At 36.1% G+C, this 20,287-nt stretch overlaps 2 protein-coding genes across 2 annotated transcripts; one reads left to right on the top strand and one right to left on the bottom strand.

Annotated features, from left to right (window-relative positions):
* The first annotated feature begins 71 nt into the window (after positions 1-71).
* On the top strand, positions 72-6,178 carry akr1b1.2 (aldo-keto reductase family 1, member B1 (aldose reductase), tandem duplicate 2). Its single transcript, XM_079816866.1, has 10 exons — positions 72-285; positions 1,179-1,346; positions 1,470-1,586; positions 1,731-1,808; positions 3,140-3,262; positions 4,642-4,748; positions 4,879-4,960; positions 5,039-5,122; positions 5,200-5,282; positions 5,597-6,178. Exons 1-10 carry the CDS (start codon positions 220-222, stop codon positions 5,637-5,639), a joined length of 951 nt encoding a protein of 316 aa, XP_079672992.1. The 5' UTR covers positions 72-219; the 3' UTR covers positions 5,640-6,178.
* On the bottom strand, positions 5,939-9,805 carry akr1b1.1 (aldo-keto reductase family 1, member B1 (aldose reductase), tandem duplicate 1). The gene is made up of 10 exons (XM_079816867.1): positions 9,600-9,805; positions 9,175-9,342; positions 8,730-8,846; positions 8,563-8,640; positions 8,322-8,444; positions 8,114-8,220; positions 6,926-7,007; positions 6,756-6,839; positions 6,528-6,610; positions 5,939-6,435 (listed from the first exon to the last, which is right to left on the bottom strand). Exons 1-10 carry the CDS (start codon positions 9,660-9,662, stop codon positions 6,393-6,395), a joined length of 948 nt encoding a protein of 315 aa, XP_079672993.1. The 5' UTR covers positions 9,663-9,805; the 3' UTR covers positions 5,939-6,392.
* Positions 9,806-20,287: the final 10,482 nt, after the last annotated feature.

Genomic DNA, 20,287 nt, shown 5'->3' with positions numbered 1-20,287 from the left:
AAAGCAAATTTTTCTCACAACAGGGTTTTATTGGTAAATATTCAGGTACGTAAGCTCACGTCCCTCCCTCAAAATGACGTCGTTCAGACTGAAGCAGTCGATCCAGAGCTACGAACACCTTCACCTCCTTTTCTGCTGCACAGGCTTGGTTGGAGTTGTTCTGTTGAAATCTTTTACAGTCTATTGGTCAAACAGCCCGTGATTAATCTCTCTTTCACCATGGCAACGTCTGTGAAGCTGAATACCGGGGCTGATATGCCCATCGTTGGGCTGGGAACTTGGAAGGTATGGTGTGGTTACTTTTGTGAGTGATCGTGTTACATTACATAAGTGCATTCATTTATCTGGCACGTTGCACGTTGAATGCATGGCCAAAAAGTTTTAAAATACACGCAAAAAGGAAATATTAAGTTTAAATGTTTTATAGGATTTGCACGAGGCTGCACAAACATTCTGAATGAATCGTTAAATGGGGAAAGATTAAAAGAAGCTGCATAGGCGGTTATGAAAAGTTTGGTTGTTTTACGATTTGAAATTATGGGCCATAAACTATATAGAGCAATCACAAAAATATGAATGTTTGTGTCTAGAGAAAGTAGTTTGATCATAGTGACTAAGCAAGTTTACCGATATCAGTCCTGTGTGTGGCTTTTAACTGATAACATTCAAGTCCTTTTCATAGATAAGATGAGATATTGTGAGTAGAATTAATATTAAAATGACTAAAGAACTTTGTTCTCCACAGTTAGTAGACTCATGTTGGAAAACAATATAATAATACAAAATCAGCAATTTTAGTCTTAGTGCAACGCCTAACTTGTTTTTCATGTTCTTCCTCTTTCTTGTCCTTTCCTGTTCGCTTCTCTTTACTATGTTTTGCTATCTGTTCCTTTCTTTCCTTTTCTCTCATCCTTTCCTTTCCCATTTTCCTTAACATTCCCATTTTTCTTTCATTCCTTTTCCATTCCTTTGCCATGTTCCCTATCATTTCCTTTCCTTTCTCATTTTCCCTATCATTCCCATTTCCCTTTCTTTTCCTTGCCTTTCTCCCATCCATTCTTTTCTTTCACATTCCCCCTATCATTCCAATTTCCCTCTCCTTTCCCATTTTCCATATCATTCCCATTTTTCCTTTCCTTTTTGGTGTCTATATTTTTTCTGCTATGTATCCCCTCCAGTCTCCTCCAGGTAAAGTGACAGAGGCTGTGAAGGCAGCTATCGCTGCGGGTTACAGACACATCGATGGCGCCGCGGTGTACAACAATGAAACGGAGGTCGGAGAGGGAATTCAGACCATGATAAAAGATGGTGTGGTTAAAAGAGAAGAACTGTTTGTGGTCAGCAAGGTATGTCAAGCTGCACTGTTTTATCTCAAGAATTTGATTGACAAATGGAAGATTATGTGCTGATTTAGTAGCTTTATTATGAAGGAAAATTAATACACTGCATCATGTATTTTTGATTCACAGCTCTGGTGCACCTTTCACGAGAAGGCTTTAGTAAAGGGAGCTTGTCAGAAGACTTTAAGTGACCTAAAACTGGACTACCTGGATCTTTACCTGGTTCACTGGCCAATGGGCCTTAAGGTTAATTTTTTTTTTAATGTTTTTTTTTTTTTTTTTTTAAGTCCTGTCACTCACTCATTCAGCACTCAGTGTTGACCTCCATAATGAAAGCTAAGATCTCACTGTAACACCATTCAGTAATGCATTGTCATCATTGCTTTTCAGTCTGGGCCAGATCAGTTTCCATTGGACAGTGAAGGGTTAACCATCGGTGATGATACCAGTTTCTTGGACACCTGGGTGGTAAGAATACATGCATTGGATTTAGCCTATTTGATTTAAAGAGCACCTATCATGGAATTTTGAAATTTACCTTTCATGTAGTGTGTAACATAGATCTAAGTGAACAAAAACATCCTGTGATAGCTTGAAATATGACAGTGCACCGTATATATAGTTATTTTCTTTCAAAAGTAAGAGTCGACTCGGAGTCATTTTTAAGAATCGTTAGAAGACCGAAGCTTTTTCTCTGACTAGATGACGTCAACTTGTCAAGTTATTTGAATACGATACGCCCACTTATTGCGCTCCAAGACGCCAGTGAAAACTAGAAAACATCATGGCGACGAGACGCTGTGTTCTGAAGTGCCACTCAAAAGCAAACTTCTTTCATCTGCCCAAGGATGAGCATTTGAAAACTAAGTGGCTTGAAGACAAACCATACATCGTCGCGATTGTGTGTTTATTAGTCGTCAAATGTATGTTTCGCGATCTCAGGAAGTTTTTATTATGGACTTCTATTATGGCACATGGTTCTTCTTCGTCTGTCTGTACCATATATGGACTACATGTGCACAGAGCGCCCTCCGGCTGCCTGTATGAATTGAAAACAACACATAAGAGACTCAATCGCTCATGATTAGGCTATAACTGCCCATTTTGAGGAAGTATTGAATAAAAAATACTCCTCTGTTTAGAAATTTGACACAGACATATGAGAATCTATCAATATGTCTCCTCATCTGCACACTTTTGAACTAAAAGCCCTGAGGGATGTTGATTTGTCGCGAGTCTTCGTGAGGAGTTTTTTTATGAATGAGATCAGCTGAGGCTCATATTACAATCAAACAGTACCGACGCGGTTTTCATATTCATAACTCCTGACACATATTAACAAATTACTGTCACTATAAGACTTTGATGGGCGTTCCGTTTCCGAAAATATCTGCACAGACTATACCAATCACAACTGACTGGGTCATCGGACCAATCACCGCAGATTAGCGTCACGTAAAGGCGGGGTTTTGAAAAGTGAATCACTAAAGGAATCATTTGAGAATCGCTGTCAAAACAGGTAAAAATAAATGCATATTATTAGAAAACTAAAGTCTTTTTTGTCATTGCATGCATGCAAGACTGTTGTTGGGGACTTCTAAAACAATATTTGGAACATTTTAAATGCCATGATAGGTGCTCTTTAAGTTTTCATTCACATTCATATGAACGAATGGATCTGTTTTACATATACTGCATCATTATAATAACTGCTTTACATTGCAATTCTATTGTACATTGGCTAATCTTTTTAGCTTTATTTAATTAACAATACTTATGGTATAATACTTGTACTGTAGGCCATGGAGGAGTTAGTGGATGCTGGGTTGGTCAAGGCCATTGGCATCTCCAACTTTAATCGAGAACAAATCGAAGCCATCCTGAATAAACCAGGACTCAAGTACAAACCTGCCAACAATCAGGTCGGTACCGGTACTCCTTAAAGGGCATCAGTGTGGTTTAATTTGACAATTACAGATGGACCAAAAAAAGGCCAACCTCTATCCAAAGATCAACATTTTGCCTCCAGCAACTGTGTAATGCAATTGCCCCTTTAATTTCCTGCTACTTGGCCAGGACAGGCAGTTATTTGTCTGGATAGTCTTAAAATATCATTAGGACAATGCTTGCTTTGTGGTTGTGGTTTGGGGCAGGCTTTTAGTACAGGGAAGACTGTTCTTTGAATTGAATAATCTGAAATGTATCTTATGTATCTAAGATATGCTTTTAAAGAAATGTATACTTTTATAAAAAAATTGAAGTGATACGAAAGACATTTCCATTGATACAGAAGTTGAAATTTAAAATAAAGTTATTAAGCAAGTTGTTTTCAACATTGATAATAATAATTTTTGAGCACCAAATCAGCATATTAGAATGATTTCTGAAGAATCATGTGACACTGATTATGTTATGGTAACTGATTATGTAACAATATTACTATTTGTACTGTATTTTTACTTTATTCGGCCTTAGTGAGCATAAGAGACTTCTTACATTAAAATAATCGTTTCACTCTTTATATGAGGTGTCCTTAACTTCTATGTACTTACATCAAAATGTAAGTACAATGTACTTATTGTGTTAATGTTCTATTGCAAAACACTTTTGCTGCTATTGAGGTGGGTAGGTTTCCGGGTGGGTTAAGGTGTAAGGAAAGGCTGTATTTATAGATGTAATATAAATGTGTAATTACATGCTGGTATTTTTAAAATATAACATGTACATAATGTACACAATAAATGCATTGTATCAAATTATTAATTCAAATTTTAGCACATAGTAGTTAAAGACACCTAATATAGTTGGACCAAACAATCGTACTAATCCCATAGTTTTGAATGTGTGTGTTTGTATTTAATACAGTTACAAATTTGTCTGGCTATCACCAGACCAAGCTCAATTTAAGATTGAACATTGGTCTGGGGAGTCTGCTCTGCATTTTCTACTGCACACGCGAGCATAAACGCGCATAAATGAAATGACTCTGTACGCAATTGGATAGTCCTTCAACCAATCAGACCACAAGAGGCGTGATCAACGGGCAAAGACCCATCACTTCTCTATCCGTCATCGTGATAATCCCTCCAATAGCAGGCCAGGTGGATAAGCCAGTCTGTGATTGGTTCCCGCAAAAGTGTAACAGAAGCAGTAGAAATCAATGTACGGGTTTCCAGACTGAGTTGCCGGGCGAAATCAAATCGCTGGCAGATCAGGCTGGGTTTACCCAGTCTAGTTACAAATTTTATTATAGAAACTTTTTTTTAAATATAATTTTATGCATATTTTTTTTCCTCTTCAGGTCGAGTGCCATCCATATCTGACTCAGGATAAGCTGATTAGCTTCTGTCAGTCCAAAGGCATCACAGTCACTGCATACAGTCCTCTGGGTTCTCCAGACAGACCTTGGTAGGCGGCCGTTCCCACATGTCAAAGCTTTGTTGCGTGCAACATTTATTTGCTGTGAAGGTTTAAAGTGCAGTTGGTGCTTTTTATAATTGGTTAAATGAATAACACTGGACTTTGTCTTAAACCTCAGGGCTAAACCTGAAGATCCCTCACTGCTTGATGACCCAAACATTAAGGCCATTGCAGAGAAGCACAAAAAGACAACCGCCCAGGCAGAGTCTCCCGTCTTCGTTATGTCATAGTTTGTTATTTATTTCATATAATAATGTCAATTTGACATCAATGCACAGGTCCTCATCCGCTTCCAAATTCAGAGGAATGTCATCGTCATCCCCAAGTCCATCACACCTCAGCGTATTCAAGAGAACTTTCAAGTAAGTTCATCATCAGAGGTCATTAATGTTTTAGAATCGCAGTGCTGCTTGTATTTTTTATTATTTTCTATCCACAGGTTTTTGATTTTCAACTGAGTGAGGATGATATGAAGACCATTTTGGGCTTCAACAAGAACTTCAGGGCTTGTCCAATGCATTGGTGAGTATGTTTTACAAGGATCCCAATGTCATGGACAACTGGGAAATATCAGGAAATTCTATTGAAGTGCTAGGGAAGTAAAATAAATGTAGTCAATGTATGGTCTTTTCTGAAATATTTAATAAACTAGAAGTAGCTGTTAGGAAGTACTATCTATGTAAAATTGTTTAAAAAATCAATATCCAGTAAAAAGGATGGGAACTCTATTTTTACGCTATACGCTATACGTATATTAAATTATTATAATTTTTTATTATATTATATATTATTTATCATTAAACTTAACATGCAATTCTCTACATCTGTCAACACAGGGGTGTGAAGCACAAAGACTACCCGTTTAATGCCGAGTATTAAAAGAAGACATGCTGTTTGATGAAAATAACTCCTCTGTTCCTGAAAATGCTGTTTTGTCATTGATCAGTGTGAAAATGCTCTTCATTTTGCATTACAAAAATTGTTACTGAGAAATGTCCCTGATAAGTGATTTGTAGTCTTATTATAGCAGCACATATGCTTCTAATGAATGCTCTTTTTTTTACTATAGACATGGAGGCATTGACACTGTTACTACTAGCTGTTTAGAGTTCACGGAAATGTAAAAAGGCTCACGACAAAACAACCCAATGAATCATAATGAAGTCTTTGAAAAACATATGCACTAGTAACATTTTTATTTTTTTATTTGAACAATGTCACAAGTTTTGCACAGTTGGGCAGATAACGAGAAAGTATTGGTCCTGAGAATATTTTTTTTATATGAATTAATGCACACTCCTTATTTTCAAAATGACAACAAAGCACTTTCAGTTCGCAGCTTTGTTTAAGGTATTGATGTATGGTATGCTTTAAAAATCCAAATAAAGCTCTGCGTCAAACAGCTGTCTGGCTTATGTTAAGAAAATCTTTCTCTTCTCTTTAACAGCTCGCTTGACCTTTTACATTTAACCACATTTAGTCCCTTAAATGGTTGTATTACACTTGATTAAATGCTGATAATGTGGTTTTGCTCATAACCTTTTATAAAACGTAATTTACATACTTCATTTATCCCCATTGGGAAATGCATGGATCATATTTAAAATCAGTTATTATGCATTTTCCAAAGCTTTAGAATTCTGCATTCAGTGGATAATCCTTATGCTTTGAAGCCCTGCAATAAAAAAGCAAAGGAGGCCATTAGTTAACCTAATACTACACAAACGGATACAAAGTCCACTGCAAATTTGCATAACGATGACTCACCATTCCAGCATAAAAGCCCTCCAGTTTCTGTTAAAACTCAGTATAGTGTTCATCTCCTCTTTGCTCAGCTCAAAATCAAAGACCTGCAGGAATAAAAGAACTACATCTTGATAATACTATAAGTATATGTTGACCATCATGAAAACTGATTGGGTTATTCTTGTATATCAGTTTTGGTGCAACATGTAGAATGAATCCATGCACATGGTTTAATTCAAGTGAGAATACCTTGAAATTCTCTTTGATTCTGGTGGGGTTTACAGATTTGGGAATGACCACAACATTCCTCTGCATGTGGAACCGGATTAAGACCTAGAATGAAAGTTCCCAGCTGACAAGTTGTATTTCAAGGTTGATTGATACATAAAATGAACTAAAAAGTGCACATTTACACCTACCTGTGCTGTGGTTTTACCATGCTTATCTGCAATGGCCTTGATCTTTGGGTCCTCCAGCAGTGATGGCTCATCTGCCTTTGCCCTAAAGAAAGTCAAATCAAGATGTAGAAATGTATAGGCCAATACTGTATTTTAGATGGATAGATACCCTTACGAAACAAAAATATATTGCAGTATATTGGAAAATATAATGTAATACATTAGGCAATATATTCCCATATATGTGATTTAATATTTATATTTTCCAATATATTGAAAGCGGCAATCATTTGTATATTTAGCGATATATTACATGAATATATAATATATTGTATATATGTACCATCAATATATTATAATATATTTCAAGTAATATATTGGTAAATATATTTTCCTTTCGTAAGGGTATACAGCATTACAATATTGGATTACTCCCTAAAAATAACTCATTTTATTACTTATTTACTTTTTATGGAAAGTAATGCATTACGTTACTTTTGTGTTACTTTTCCTCACCTGGATGAGGCTTGCTCATTTCGTGACATTGGTAGGTGTTTTCTTTGTTTTTTGTTTTTTATTGTAATGCAGTAATGCGTTCAACTATGGAGGACCAGGAGTGGCCAAATGCTTTTAAAATGGTCACTCCTGGTCCTCCATATTCAATAACATGGCTTATATCACACACACCTTCATTTTATTTTAAAAACACATTTAGAATATTATTATATTCTGATAACTTAGAATATTTCCTGTCCCCTACAGCTATGTATACCATACAAAACATCTCTTAATATTCAGGTTATGTTACTTACTGTACAACTCTTTGTTTTGAATGGTGAAAGTAAAGTGTTTTGTTACTTTTGTACTTTTTGTTTGTTACTGCGCAGTGCGCACACATATCTAAGTGACTGTTATGGAGAAATGAATTTGATCCTATTTGAAAAAAAAAAAACATTTAAGCATATTAATTAAACTAAAAAGTAACATGCATTGCTAGTAACTCAAATATTAATGTGTAAATTTATAAAGTAACAGGTTACTTTACTCATCAGATTACAAAAAGTAATCTGATAATGTAATCCAAAGTACTTATGTTACCCCCATATCCATCCATCCATCCATCGATTGAATGAATGGATGAATGTGGATGGATGGATGGATGGATGAATGAATGAATGAATGAATGAATGAAAGAAAGAAAGTACTTACCATGGTCTGGTTGGAGAACCCAGAGGACTGTATGCAGTGACTGTGATGCCTTTGGACTGACAGTAGTTAATCAGCTTCTCCTGAGTCAGATATGGATGGCACTCGATCTGGAGGTGAAAAGCAATTTTTGCAAAGATTTTGGCTCTTGTGAACAACGAAGTCTTAATCTGTTTTTAATTCTTCAGATGCATTGTAACCAACACAATACCTGGTTGTTGGCAGGTTTGTACTTGAGTCCTGGTTTATTCAGGATTGTCTCAATCTGATCCCGGTTGAAGTTGGAGATACCGATGGCCTTGACCAACCCTGCATCCACTAACTCCTCCATTGCCTTATGAGAACAAAATAACACTAACGTAACCGGCAATTGTTCTTTTATCAACTATCAAATGTGAGTCTGAGTTACAGGAATCTCACATTAATTTTGTGTTTAATCCACTGCTCATTACCTCCCATGTTTCCAGAAAGTTGCTGTTGTCTGGAAATACATGGCCATCCTTATCGCATGGGAAAAGGTCCTTTCCAGGCTGGCAATTTGAATCAGTAGAAATACAAATAAATATAGCTTAATATAAATACATTATATATAATATAAGCAATTCTTAATTAGTACTACCTTAGTGCCCATGGGAAAGTGCATTAGGTAGAGATCAACGTAGTCCAGTTTAAGGTCACTTAGGGTCTTTTCACAGGCTCCTCTTACCAACTGTTTCTCATGGTAAGTGCACCACAGCTTCAAAAGATTCAGGATTTAGTTTTGCATTTGTTTATGGCCAAAGTCACTTTCAAATAATGTATTTGTTAAGCTTTCCCCCCCACAAGATTTATTGCTAAATCATGTTGTAATCATGACTTGCATTTCTCTAATTATCAATTATGGCATGACTTAACACTGCATTATTAAAACATACCAATACAGGTTATATAAATGCACAACTCTGTATGATCTGTGACATAGTTCATGCTGTGTGAAATATACAAAGCACATGACTGGCCTTATGAAACCATGTCTCCTGTCATGTGCCTCAGAGACAAATCTTTACATTGAAATGTGCTACTACCTTGCTGACTATGAAAAGGTCCTCTCTTTTCACCACTCCTTGGTTAATCATGGCATTTACGCCGTCCCCAACTTCATTCTCATTTTCATAGACAAGGGCCCCATCAATGTGATGGTAGCCGGCCAGAATGGCTGCCTTCACAGCCTCTGTTACCTCACCTGGAGCAGACTGGAGGAACATTAACATTAAATCTTATCTTAGTAGACAATTATTATCAAATCTCTAAAATGGAGGAAAAAAGATCAGGTGAAAAGAAAAGCATTACATAATTAATCAAAGAATGGTTTTAAATAAAAGAATAAACCTCTAGTGTTTAAATGGCAAAGAAAAACAAAAGCAACAGCAGAAAAACAAACATTTACCATAATAATACCATACAGAATAACACTCTACTGCACAAAAAAATAAAAAAAGGAAGTACTCACCCTCCATGTTCCCAGTCCAACAATGGGCATTTTAGCTCCATTATTGAGAGTTACAAATGTCATGGTGACTTTTACTATAAATCACTTAACAGATATGAAATAAAGCAGTTGTTCGTCTGCACACTGTCAGTGTTCTCACTATAGAAGCGAAGCCTGTTCTTTTGAAGCTTGCTTGCTATCACACGGGCTTGTACGTAAATTTGATTGGTCAGATGTGGAAACGCCCCTTTAAGAGGTTGGTGCAGTTCCTCCATCATTCAAACATAAAGCAAATGTGCTTGTAGTTCAGTGAGATTTTTAATGGAAATGAATATTTAAAATGTGCAGACAGTTTGAGAGTGTGTTTTGATAATAAAAGAAGTGAGTTGCATGATATATCATAAAACAATAATTGTATCAATTACACGTATTTGCATATTTGCACAGTAGGCCTATAACATTATTTATTTAGACAGATATTAGATTGCTAATGATTTGTATACCGTGAATGACATGATTCATCATAGCAATAAAATAATTGCACCTGTGATTGTTTTGTACAGTATAACACTTTATTTGTTTTCTATTTTATTTATTTACACCATTTTGAGATTGTTATTTAATTTAAACAGTATTCATTTTATTTTAAAACTGTATTCCTGGTTTTCATAAATGTCAACCCTGAAATCCAAAAACTGTGACTATAATGTAATTATGCATGGTAAATCAGCCAATCCTATACAACTAAAATGAGCGATTTAACACACAACTCATGAGATGTGCACTTCTTTACTTCAGTGATTGAAGTTAAATAACAACATCATACTGGATTCCCACAAACAACAAGAGCAATTGGTGAGATTCATCAATTATTCATAATATTCATAACAGATATTCTGCAAAAAAAAAAAATTCTCTCTCTCTCTCTCTACAGATGTTTGAACTAAATCTTTAACCCTTGTACGGTCTTCGTTTGGGAGTTACACTCAGGGTCTTTGGTGTCTCCACAGACCCCAGGCAACAACATTTAATTTAGTAACAAAACAATTGGTTTTTTAGAACAAATGTAATTTTACTCTGTTTATTAATGTTTTTACTCAACATCTGTTGGGGTATTTATAAGAATGTTTAAATGTATATAAATAAATAAATTAGAAAATATATTTTTTAATGGATTTTCACTCAAAATCAGTTTTTTATGTAAAATTCACTTTAAAAAAAAGACCCAAATTTCTAACTTTCATTCGTGGGGGATAACATGGATAATTTGACATGGTTTAGTGTAAGATTTTTGCCCATCTTTTGGAAAATACAGTTTTAAAATAAAAAATAAAACTTTTACCAGTAAATGGCTAGAGCTCCACTATTTATTTGCTATATTTGACTGACTGAAAGACATCTTTTCACAAGATTCTTCAGTTGGATTCATATCTAAATGTTATGAAATCACACAATTAATACATTTTGTCAAAGTTTAGCATTTTTTTGAACTGAAAAAAATATTTTTTTCAATGATGTTACATTATGATTAGAATCAAACCTGAACAAGAGAAAAGTTGGAGTCTTTAGAGTTTATCATTTATTTCAAACATCTGATTTTCTTATAATTCTACAAATTTAAACTACACTTCAGTTACTAACTGTAACAGAACAAAAATTTACAGAAATTAACAATTATATTACATATTGAGTAAAAAATACACAAAATGAACATCAAAATGAACTGAACAATAACAAGCAATAACAAATGTATTCCTGTGTGTGTGTGTGTGTGTGAGCATGACCCTTTTGCATTGTGGATGTTTTATGCATTGTTGGTTCTGTATGCGTGTTCTGTGTTGTTTCTGTTTTTGAGGATGAATTTCTCTCAAATTTTGTCCATTTTCTAAGCGGGGTCCCTGTGACTTTTTTTTGTCACACGAACATAAAAACAGATATCAATCCAATATTTTTTTTTATTTGTAGATCTAGAGAGTGTTGACAGACGTACAAAGTCTCATGCCATTTGGACAAAGGGAAAACATTTTTTTATTTGAGCAAACGTCCTTTGGGGTCAGAAAAGACCCAGAAGACCGGAGAATTAAATACTTCCCAAACAACTGTTTGTTATAATATTTAGACTTGAAAGCTCAACCAAACCCACTGATTTTGTACATGTTTTGACTGTCTTAAAATGACTTGGTTCCAGGCACTCCTGTACGCCTCATTTGCTTTCATGTGGAGAGCTATGCAGCAAAAGGATGTGATGCTGTATGGGATGCTGGCACATTTAGTTTCATTGGTGTCAGAAGCAGTCCCAGAATTGATTAGTTGTAGACATGGAGTCCAGCTAATTCTTGGATTGCGTGCAAGAATGACCATAGATGAGTTGGTCAGATTCTTCAGTAGTGGAACTGTTGACTGATAACACCTTCCTCTTGCATTCAGTTTATTTTGAAATTGTGTGAGAGACGACATCTCCGACACAATCCAGACACCTCCAGCCATTCAGCTTGTAATTCTATTATCTACAACAGCGTTTCTCAGAAATCCCTTACTGCACAGGCTATAAGTACAATGCAGCATTGTGTTTTACATTAGACTGAACAAAAACTCATAAGCACCCACACAATCTCATCTTGGACTTTAAATACATTTTGGTATAGGTTTTTTCACAAGGGAAGGTTACAGTTTTGCATTTTTGTTTTTCATATTTGTTCTCATTCAAACAAGAACTTGTAATAATGTGGTTCATGTTATGTTTTATATCAGTGTTTGAAGTGCACACAGGTCTTATAGTCATATTAATGTTAATATTTCAAAAGTTAAAATTAGGGTCTTTGGAACACAAACTGTTCAGTGTGCGGTGCAGTCTTAGCTAAAAGGGTCAATTCCACATATTACAGTAATGTTTATATTATAACCTTTCTCTCTACATTATATAAAGGGTAAATACGTGTTATACCTTTCGAGATTGGTCTCTCAACATTGCATCGAAGCTGTCAAGATGGGGAAAATGCTGAAGCCTGATACAAGCACCTGCAATAGCCAATGGCGTTCAAGCGCAGGAAGGCTGGCCGCTATATACCGTGTGCAGAATTATTAGGCACGTTGATTTTCTGATCATATTTTTTTTCCAGGCACATTTTACCAATTCCAAACCACATTAATCTTAATAACTACTATTAATTTTGTATTTAATCATTCATAAGTGATATATAATTGTTCATGAAGGCTGTAAATGAAAAACACCTTATATTCAGGTGTGCAGAATTATTAGACACGTTTTCTTTTACAGATAAAATGAGCTAAAAAAAGAGATTTGACAGGCTGAAAAGTCAACAATTATTAAATGCCCATGAGAAGGATACGATGCTAATGCAATACTGGACATTGCAGTTAAGGCATGACCATTGGACAGTGAAATGCTCATTGGGTCAGCAGGGTCAGACAAAAACAGGTGGCGAAGAAAAGACACGTTAACTGCAAAAGAATTAAGAAATAAGGTGAAGAATTAGGCTACGTGTGAAACCATCAGGAACCCTTTAGTCTCCAGCGCCACCATTTTCCAGAACTGCAACCTGGAGTCTCCAGAAGTGCAAGGTGTCAGGATCTCAGAGACTTAAAGGGTTAGTTCACCCAAAAATGAAAATTCTGTCATTAATTACTTACCCTCATGTCGTTCGACACCCGTCAGACCTCCGTTCATCTTCGGAACAGAAATGAAGATATTTTAGTTGAAATCTGATGGCTCTGAAAGGCCTCCATTGACACAATGGCACGGTTCACTCTCAAGACCCTTAAAAGGTACTAAAGACGTCGTTACAAAGTCCATCTCACTACAGTGGTTCTAAAATAACTTTATGAATCGGCGACAATAGTTTTTGTGCGCAAAAAAACCCTAAATAACGACTTACATAGTGATGACGATTTCAAAACACGGCCTCATGAAGATTCGAAGCGTTATGAATCAGTGAGTCGATTCAGCGGTTTGAATCGCCAAATTTCTGCAGTTTGGCGGTTTGACACGCGATCCTAATCATTATTCGGCTCACTGATTCATAACGCTTCGAAGCTTCATGATGCTTCATGATGCCTTGTTTTGAAATCGTCATCACTATGTAAGTCGTTATTAAGGGTTTTTTTGCACACAAAAACTATTGTCGGCGATTCATAAAGTTATTTTAGAACCACTGTAGTGAGATGGACTTTGTAACGACGTCTTTAGTAGGCTACCTTTTAAGGGTCTTGAGAGTGAACCGTGCCATTGTGTCAATGGAGGCCTTTCAGAGCCATCAGATTTCAAATAAAATATCTTCATTTCTGTTCCGAAGATCTGGCGGGTGTCGAACGACATGAGGGTAAGTAATTAATGACAGAATTTTCATTTTTGGGTGAACTAACCCTTTAAGTTAGGTAAAGAATCCTAAAAAATGACCCCCACTTAATAAGAATCACAAGCTGAAGTGTTGTAAAATACATGAAACTGGTTTTGTATCGGCTTTATAGACAGATAGGTTGAGAGTGACTCTTGACGGACCAGCACCACACATCCTCTCGTAATTCAGCTTCCAGAATTTGGCATACTGTCAAATTCTGGAAGATGAATCAGGCCATTGACTTATAACCTGATCAGTGCCCTGACTACTGAACTAGGGAGCTGATTGAGAGGCATGGCTGGTCTCCATGGTTCCTGTTTTTGCCAACAACAAAGTACTTAAATTCCCGCAGGTGCAAATAAATCAATCGTTTCCCCATCGTGTTTCTTCGACGCAACGTCCTCGAAAAGGATCCATGGTTCCCGGACGTTTTGATCTAATGTCAAGTAGATGTTCGCAAAATAGCTAAAAGGTCTCGTTCAGCATTGTCATTTATACAGTTTTATTTATTATATATTTAGATACAAGTTTCACAAACATTTTTGAAGAGTTAGATAGTTGACATTTGGATAATTTTTGACGGACCTCGACAGACTGTTCCTCGAAAGCAAGTTGGTGAGCTTCATTTCATCATATGGTTAACGTTTTATCATAAATTCTAACAAATATACTTATATTCTCTGCACTACATGTACCGTCCGCCAGATGGCAGCAGCACATCGCCAATTAAATGTGTTCCACGTGCTCAGCCTTATTACTGTTGCTCTACTGTGTTTTCAGCAGTGCCAGCCACGCTCAATAACAAGCCAACAACAACGAGCAGAAGGAAACTGGTATGAAAACGTTATTATTATTTGTTTACCACCATCTTTCTGGCTCTGGATATAGTTATTAATTAAGAATAAGATTAACAGCAGATGATTTTGAAACTCAAAATCATACTGAATCAAATTTAACCCTCATATGTTTCTGTTCTGGGTCACTGGCCCCAGCAAAGAAGCATTACTGAAAAATCAATTAAAACATATCCAAATAGACAATCTTATACGGCTAGTTGCATTTAGCATTGTTTTTTATTTCCTGCTGTCCATGACCCTATAAGAAAAGCTGGTTCTAGACAGGTCTTAAAAGTATTTCAGTGCTCTGTGTAATGTGTAAGCTGTGATTCAGAAATCCCAGCGTGCAAAAATCCATTACATGTATTGAAGATTTACGCCCCACTCAGAAGTAATGCAGCACTTTCCATGCTTTTGAAAGGCTGACATGTTTAAACGTTATTTAAAAAATCGTCTATAAGACTTATTTGAACTCTTTTGAATACATATGCTAGGAATATAGTGCATGAATTTCATTGGCTGCTTGCGACCCTTCAAAACCGTTCCTTTTCCTTTTAGTTTCTACAGCAATAAGCAAGCCGTCATTAATGGACTCCCAAAAAGTAAGACTCCTGCCTTTCTTACTTTTTTTCCCCTCACAGAGAAAAATTAAATCAATATTGCTATACTAGAACACAAAGCAGCAAAGGGCAGACACTTGTGGGTGGTTGTTTGGAGGCCTTTGGTCCATTCACTCTCTAAGTGTTTCCAGCTGGGATGGGGAGAGACAGGCGCCTGTCCAGCTGCTGTGCATTGACCTTCCACTTACAACAGGAGTCATTTACTAAGTTTGCCAGAGGAAATTTTACATGAACTCTGCATTTGCAGGCTATATGTTAGAGGCTTTTTATCTCAAACTAAGCAATACATTTGCATATGAAGATTTTTTATGAAAGCCTTACAAAATTGGCTTCATCACAGTAATCAATGATAGAAATATCATTTCTGTATATAAACCAGCTGGATGATCTGACATTTAAAGCTTAGTTAGTTAAACATTTCAAGTTCCTAAATTAAACACAAGAATGTGAGGCAACCTGTACATGTAATTCAATTCAAGTTGAGCATTAGCATGCGCTTGAATCCCTTGGATTGTATGACTTATCACAGTTCAGAAAAGTTTGATTAATTCTGAAGGCCTGCAGTTCTCTATAACAGTATAATGAGTTTCCTAAAACACAGGTGAATGAAAAGGGGCACCTCAATACTAAGCGACAAAAAAAGGCTATTTAAATGTTTGTCCAATTTAATTTGACATTCGTCCTTAACTTCATGTTTTCTGTCTTCTCCTTCTCTCTCCCTCCATTTCTGTTATCTAATTTCCCCTCTCATCTCAAACAATCAATTACCTGGCTGAAGTAAGCCCTTAATGCCTTTAGCTGGAAATTGCCTTTGCGCCCGTGCGAGCCAAATAAACCAGATTAGCCAGTGGTGATTGAATTCCATAGGGCCGAGACCCTGACGAGGACAAATTTCCTCATCTGCCAAACTCCTGCAGCATTCAGCCGATAAGTCTGGGGCGAACAGCTCACGAACTGTGTCCCTGTTTGTGTTTTTGCTTTGTTTCATAGAGCGAATTGCAGACCCTATCTGGTTTTCCAGGGATTTGTTACTGAAGAATCGGGGACAGAAGTGTGACAACAGAAGGTGTGTGTGTATAGAAAAAAAAAAACAATTATATATATGCTATATATGTATGTATATGTGTGTGTGCGTCTGTCTGTCTGTCTTTCTTTCTTAGTATATTGAATTAAGTCCTGGGGGGTATTCCAGAAAGCAAGGTAAACCTACCGCCATATATACCTTGAACTCTCGGTTGATTTACCCAAACCTGGCTTACTCGAAAAACGCGTCCGTGAGTAAGTTCAGACAACTCAAAAGTATGTTAAAAGTGAACAGACAAGACATTCGCAACAGAGCAACGAATCGATGATTCACGAGGGCGGGATTAAGGGCAGTTGTGCGAGGGTGGCTTGAGGGTTAAGCAAACTAACCCTGGAACGGAGCAGGTTATGTTCAGAGAGGGAGTGTCTATGGCTACTTACATACCCTGAAAGTTACCTCTGTTTTTGGAACCGAAAGTTGAGGTTATCAGCTTACTCACCCTTAAACATACCCAGGTATGTCCCATAACCTGCTTTCTGGAATGCCCCCCTGATGAATGAAAGGCACAAACACACCTCGACACAAACTCTGTAATGTGGCTTGGGGTCACAGTCAGTCACTTTACTGCAGGAAACATTTGATCTAGAAGTGTAAATATTTTTCTGAGCTTCTTCAGTTCAATTCAAGTTCTTAAAACCTGAAATTGTTGAAAATCGATTCAATTGAATTATTTAGGAAAATATGCTGATGACAAAACAGTTTGGACTATATACAAATATTATATAATATTGTCAAGAAACATCACAAATCTTCATAGCTTTCACAAACAGTATTGTCACTTAAACAAAATATTGTTTTTATGTTTCCTATGCTCATTTGAAAGCTGTATTTGACATGTAGATTATGTGCCTTTTAAAAAAAAATCTAATTTTCCCGATATTGGTTATTGATTTATTGTCAAAATAAGACAGGGTTTACATTCACAGCTTCAGGTTTTGAATAAAACATTAATATATATGTATTTTTTTTAATAGAAAAAAAAACTGGGATAACTAACACTAAAGACATTAAGTAGACTGATGAATATGTATAATTTATTTATTATGTGAAAATGTAAATGATTGAACCATGTAATTAAAACATAATTGAAGCCTGTCATTCATAGGGGAATATAATCAAACAGGGTTATAGAATTAACACCTACATATTAATGGCGTATAATGAACAAGTCGAGGCTTGTTAAAGCACGTTTCCGGTATATCTTCCACATATTCCAGATTCCTTATTCCAGAATTAGTTTTAGTTGTCGTTTTAGTTAACTATGAAAACCCTGCCAGAATATGTATTATAATTCTTATTCTTACTTATAAGGCACTCAATTGCCCCTTTATACGTATCTGACCTTCATATTTACGCTCCTACTCGTATTTTAAGATCATCATCTGCACTCACTCTTGTTCTCCCTCAAACCCGCTCTACTTCTAAGAGGTCCCGAGCCTTTAGTCATGCAGCTCCTTATTTATGGAACTTGTTGCCACAGAATGTGTGAAACAGTGAAAGTGTCTCGCCTTAAGACCTTTTTTTAGGCAGACTGTTTTTACTCTTTTATGTGATTACTTTATGCTTGTATCCAGTCTCTCCAGGTTGTAATAATGATTATTTGATGTTTAATGTTGATTGTTTTATTGTGTTTGTAAGGTGTCCTTGAGTGTCATGTAAGACGCCTATAAATATAATGTATAATAATAATAATATTAATTCTCAATTTGGAAAGAAAAACAACAATCTTATTGATTATTAACTCTGAAAGTGCATGGTGCATTTAATTTTTATCATCAGATCAATGCATTTTTCCAGCTGACATATATTGTTGCCCAAGTTGCATTTGTTTGGAGAGCATCTACATTTGAACAGGTGTGGAACGCTACAGTGAATATCCCACTTGTGGCAATGTGTATCAGAAAAGATAAAGAGACGTGCTGTGAAGGGACACCACTGAAATGCACTTTAATGACACTCAAACTGGGGCAGACAGTGTGTCTCGGTTTTAGGAAGTCATTAGTTCGGATGAAAAATTTGTAATGGATTCACATACGATCAAACACGGTCCCGTGAGGGTCATTGCCTATATGAGGTGAATGTAACTTGGGTGTGTGTCTAGTGGGCTTTGTGATATTTAATAGCTCTTCCGAGACCGTGATGAAGTTTTAATGCATACGTAAAGAGCCCTCCCTTTGCTTAATGAGCTAATCCGTTTAATGCTAACTTCACACCCACCAAAGAATCGCTTCCAGTCTCCCCTTAGACACGAGACGGCGGCATGACTATAAATAGACCTTTAATAGATTAATGCAGTTTCTGTGATTTGTTGTTGAGGTCGGATCCAAATGACAAATGAAGGCGATTTTCTGATTATTGCCTGTTGTTTTTTCTCTGCCTCATTCCCTTCCTCTATTATTCTTTTTTATCATTTTTTTATCTCAGTCTTTTTTTTACCTTCTGATCTGTGGCTTGACTTTTTCTTTTTTTGAGTTTCACACCTGTGCCACATGTTTCTATGCAGTTCTCTTGTCATCTCTCTAACTTTAATGATGTGACTCTCTTTCGAACACTCAGACAGGGCCAGTGTGCCAAGAGCGCCAGTCGGCGGCTGTGCCACTTTTGTGGCCTAGGGTTCCATGTTCAGACAGGAAGTTCAGAAATAGCCGGTCGCACAAACTCATTTGAGCTGTGTTATCCCCTCAGAGACAAACTTCCAGCCCTGGAACCAATTAGAGCAGGAGGAGTCCCTCCACCAGTCCACCAGAGGCGCCTTCGGTGTGAAGACAGAGGCAGGTGCTGCCGTCGTTCCTCTGGAGATGTAATCAACAGCACCTCTGTTCTAAGGTGAGATGGAAAACTTTGGAGAGTGCTGGGTCTCACTCATCTTTGACAGACTGGCATGTGAAAGAAATGTCTTACCATGAGGAATCATATTTTCCTTTGAGATAACAGAATTTGTTGAACTATAAAACATACAGGAGTCAGGACAAGACATTTACATAGCAGTCTTAAAGGCACAGCAGCAAAAATGGTTATAGTCAATGATGTGAGTCTGAGAGGATGGAAAATGATCATGATGTAACTGTCTGTGATATTGTTTAGTATTCATATTTGTTGATAATGCATATGTTAATTTATACAACTTGAAATATATTAGTAGTGTATTTTAAAAAAAGAAGATTAACCTAGATTCAAAAATATGTTCTTGATTTTTGTTCATGGTTAGTTCATGATACCTAATTCATTAACTAATGTTAACGAAGTGATTTTTACTGTAAAGTTACCAAAAATAAAAGGGAAAAAAGAGTGATATGGACAATTTCAAGAAGTATAACCTTATAAATATATAGTTAAAAATATATAAAATATGAATAAAATAAAATACAAAAGATATACATTACCTTTCAGAAGTTTGGAGTTGTTCATGTTTTTATAAGATGCTTTTATGCCCACCAAGACTGCAATAATTTGATCAAAAATACAAAAACAAAACAGTAATATTGTGAAATATTATTGTAATTTAAAATAGCTGTTTTCTTTTTTAATTTATTTTAAAATGTAATTTATTCTTGTGATGGCAAAGCTGAATTTTCAGAATCAACTCCAGTCTTCAGTGTCACTTGATCCTTTAGAAATCATTCTAATTTGCTGATTTGCTGCTCAAGAAACATTTCTTATTATTAACAATGTTGGAACCAGTTGTGCTGCTTAATATTTTTGTGGAAACAGTGATACTTTTTTTTCAAGATTCTTCAATTATTTTGTACATTTAAATTTTTATTTTTTTTGTAACATATAATGCGCTTTCATCAATTTAATGCATCCTTGA

Source organism: Gobio gobio (assembly GCF_949357685.1).
Source record: "Gobio gobio genome assembly, chromosome: 5".
NCBI lineage: Eukaryota > Metazoa > Chordata > Actinopteri > Cypriniformes > Gobionidae > Gobio > Gobio gobio.
This window is presented reverse-complemented; position numbering and strand designations above follow the sequence as displayed.

Bases quoted from the DNA above. Each gene is read 5' to 3' on its own strand.
- akr1b1.2 (XM_079816866.1), top strand. From the start codon at position 220: ATGGCAACGTCTGTGAAGCTGAATACCGGGGCTGATATGCCCATCGTT. The intron at 286-1,178 runs GTATGGTGTGGT...TATCCCCTCCAG, and splicing joins TTGGGCTGGGAACTTGGAAG to TCTCCTCCAGGTAAAGTGAC. The intron at 4,961-5,038 runs GCAGAGTCTCCC...ATCAATGCACAG, and splicing joins ACAAAAAGACAACCGCCCAG to GTCCTCATCCGCTTCCAAAT.
- akr1b1.1 (XM_079816867.1), bottom strand. From the start codon at position 9,662: ATGACATTTGTAACTCTCAATAATGGAGCTAAAATGCCCATTGTTGGA. The intron at 8,641-8,729 runs GTAGTACTAATT...TCAAATTGCCAG, and splicing joins ACTTTCCCATGGGCACTAAG to CCTGGAAAGGACCTTTTCCC. The intron at 7,008-8,113 runs GTAAGTACTTTC...GACTTTCTTTAG, and splicing joins GGTTCTCCAACCAGACCATG to GGCAAAGGCAGATGAGCCAT.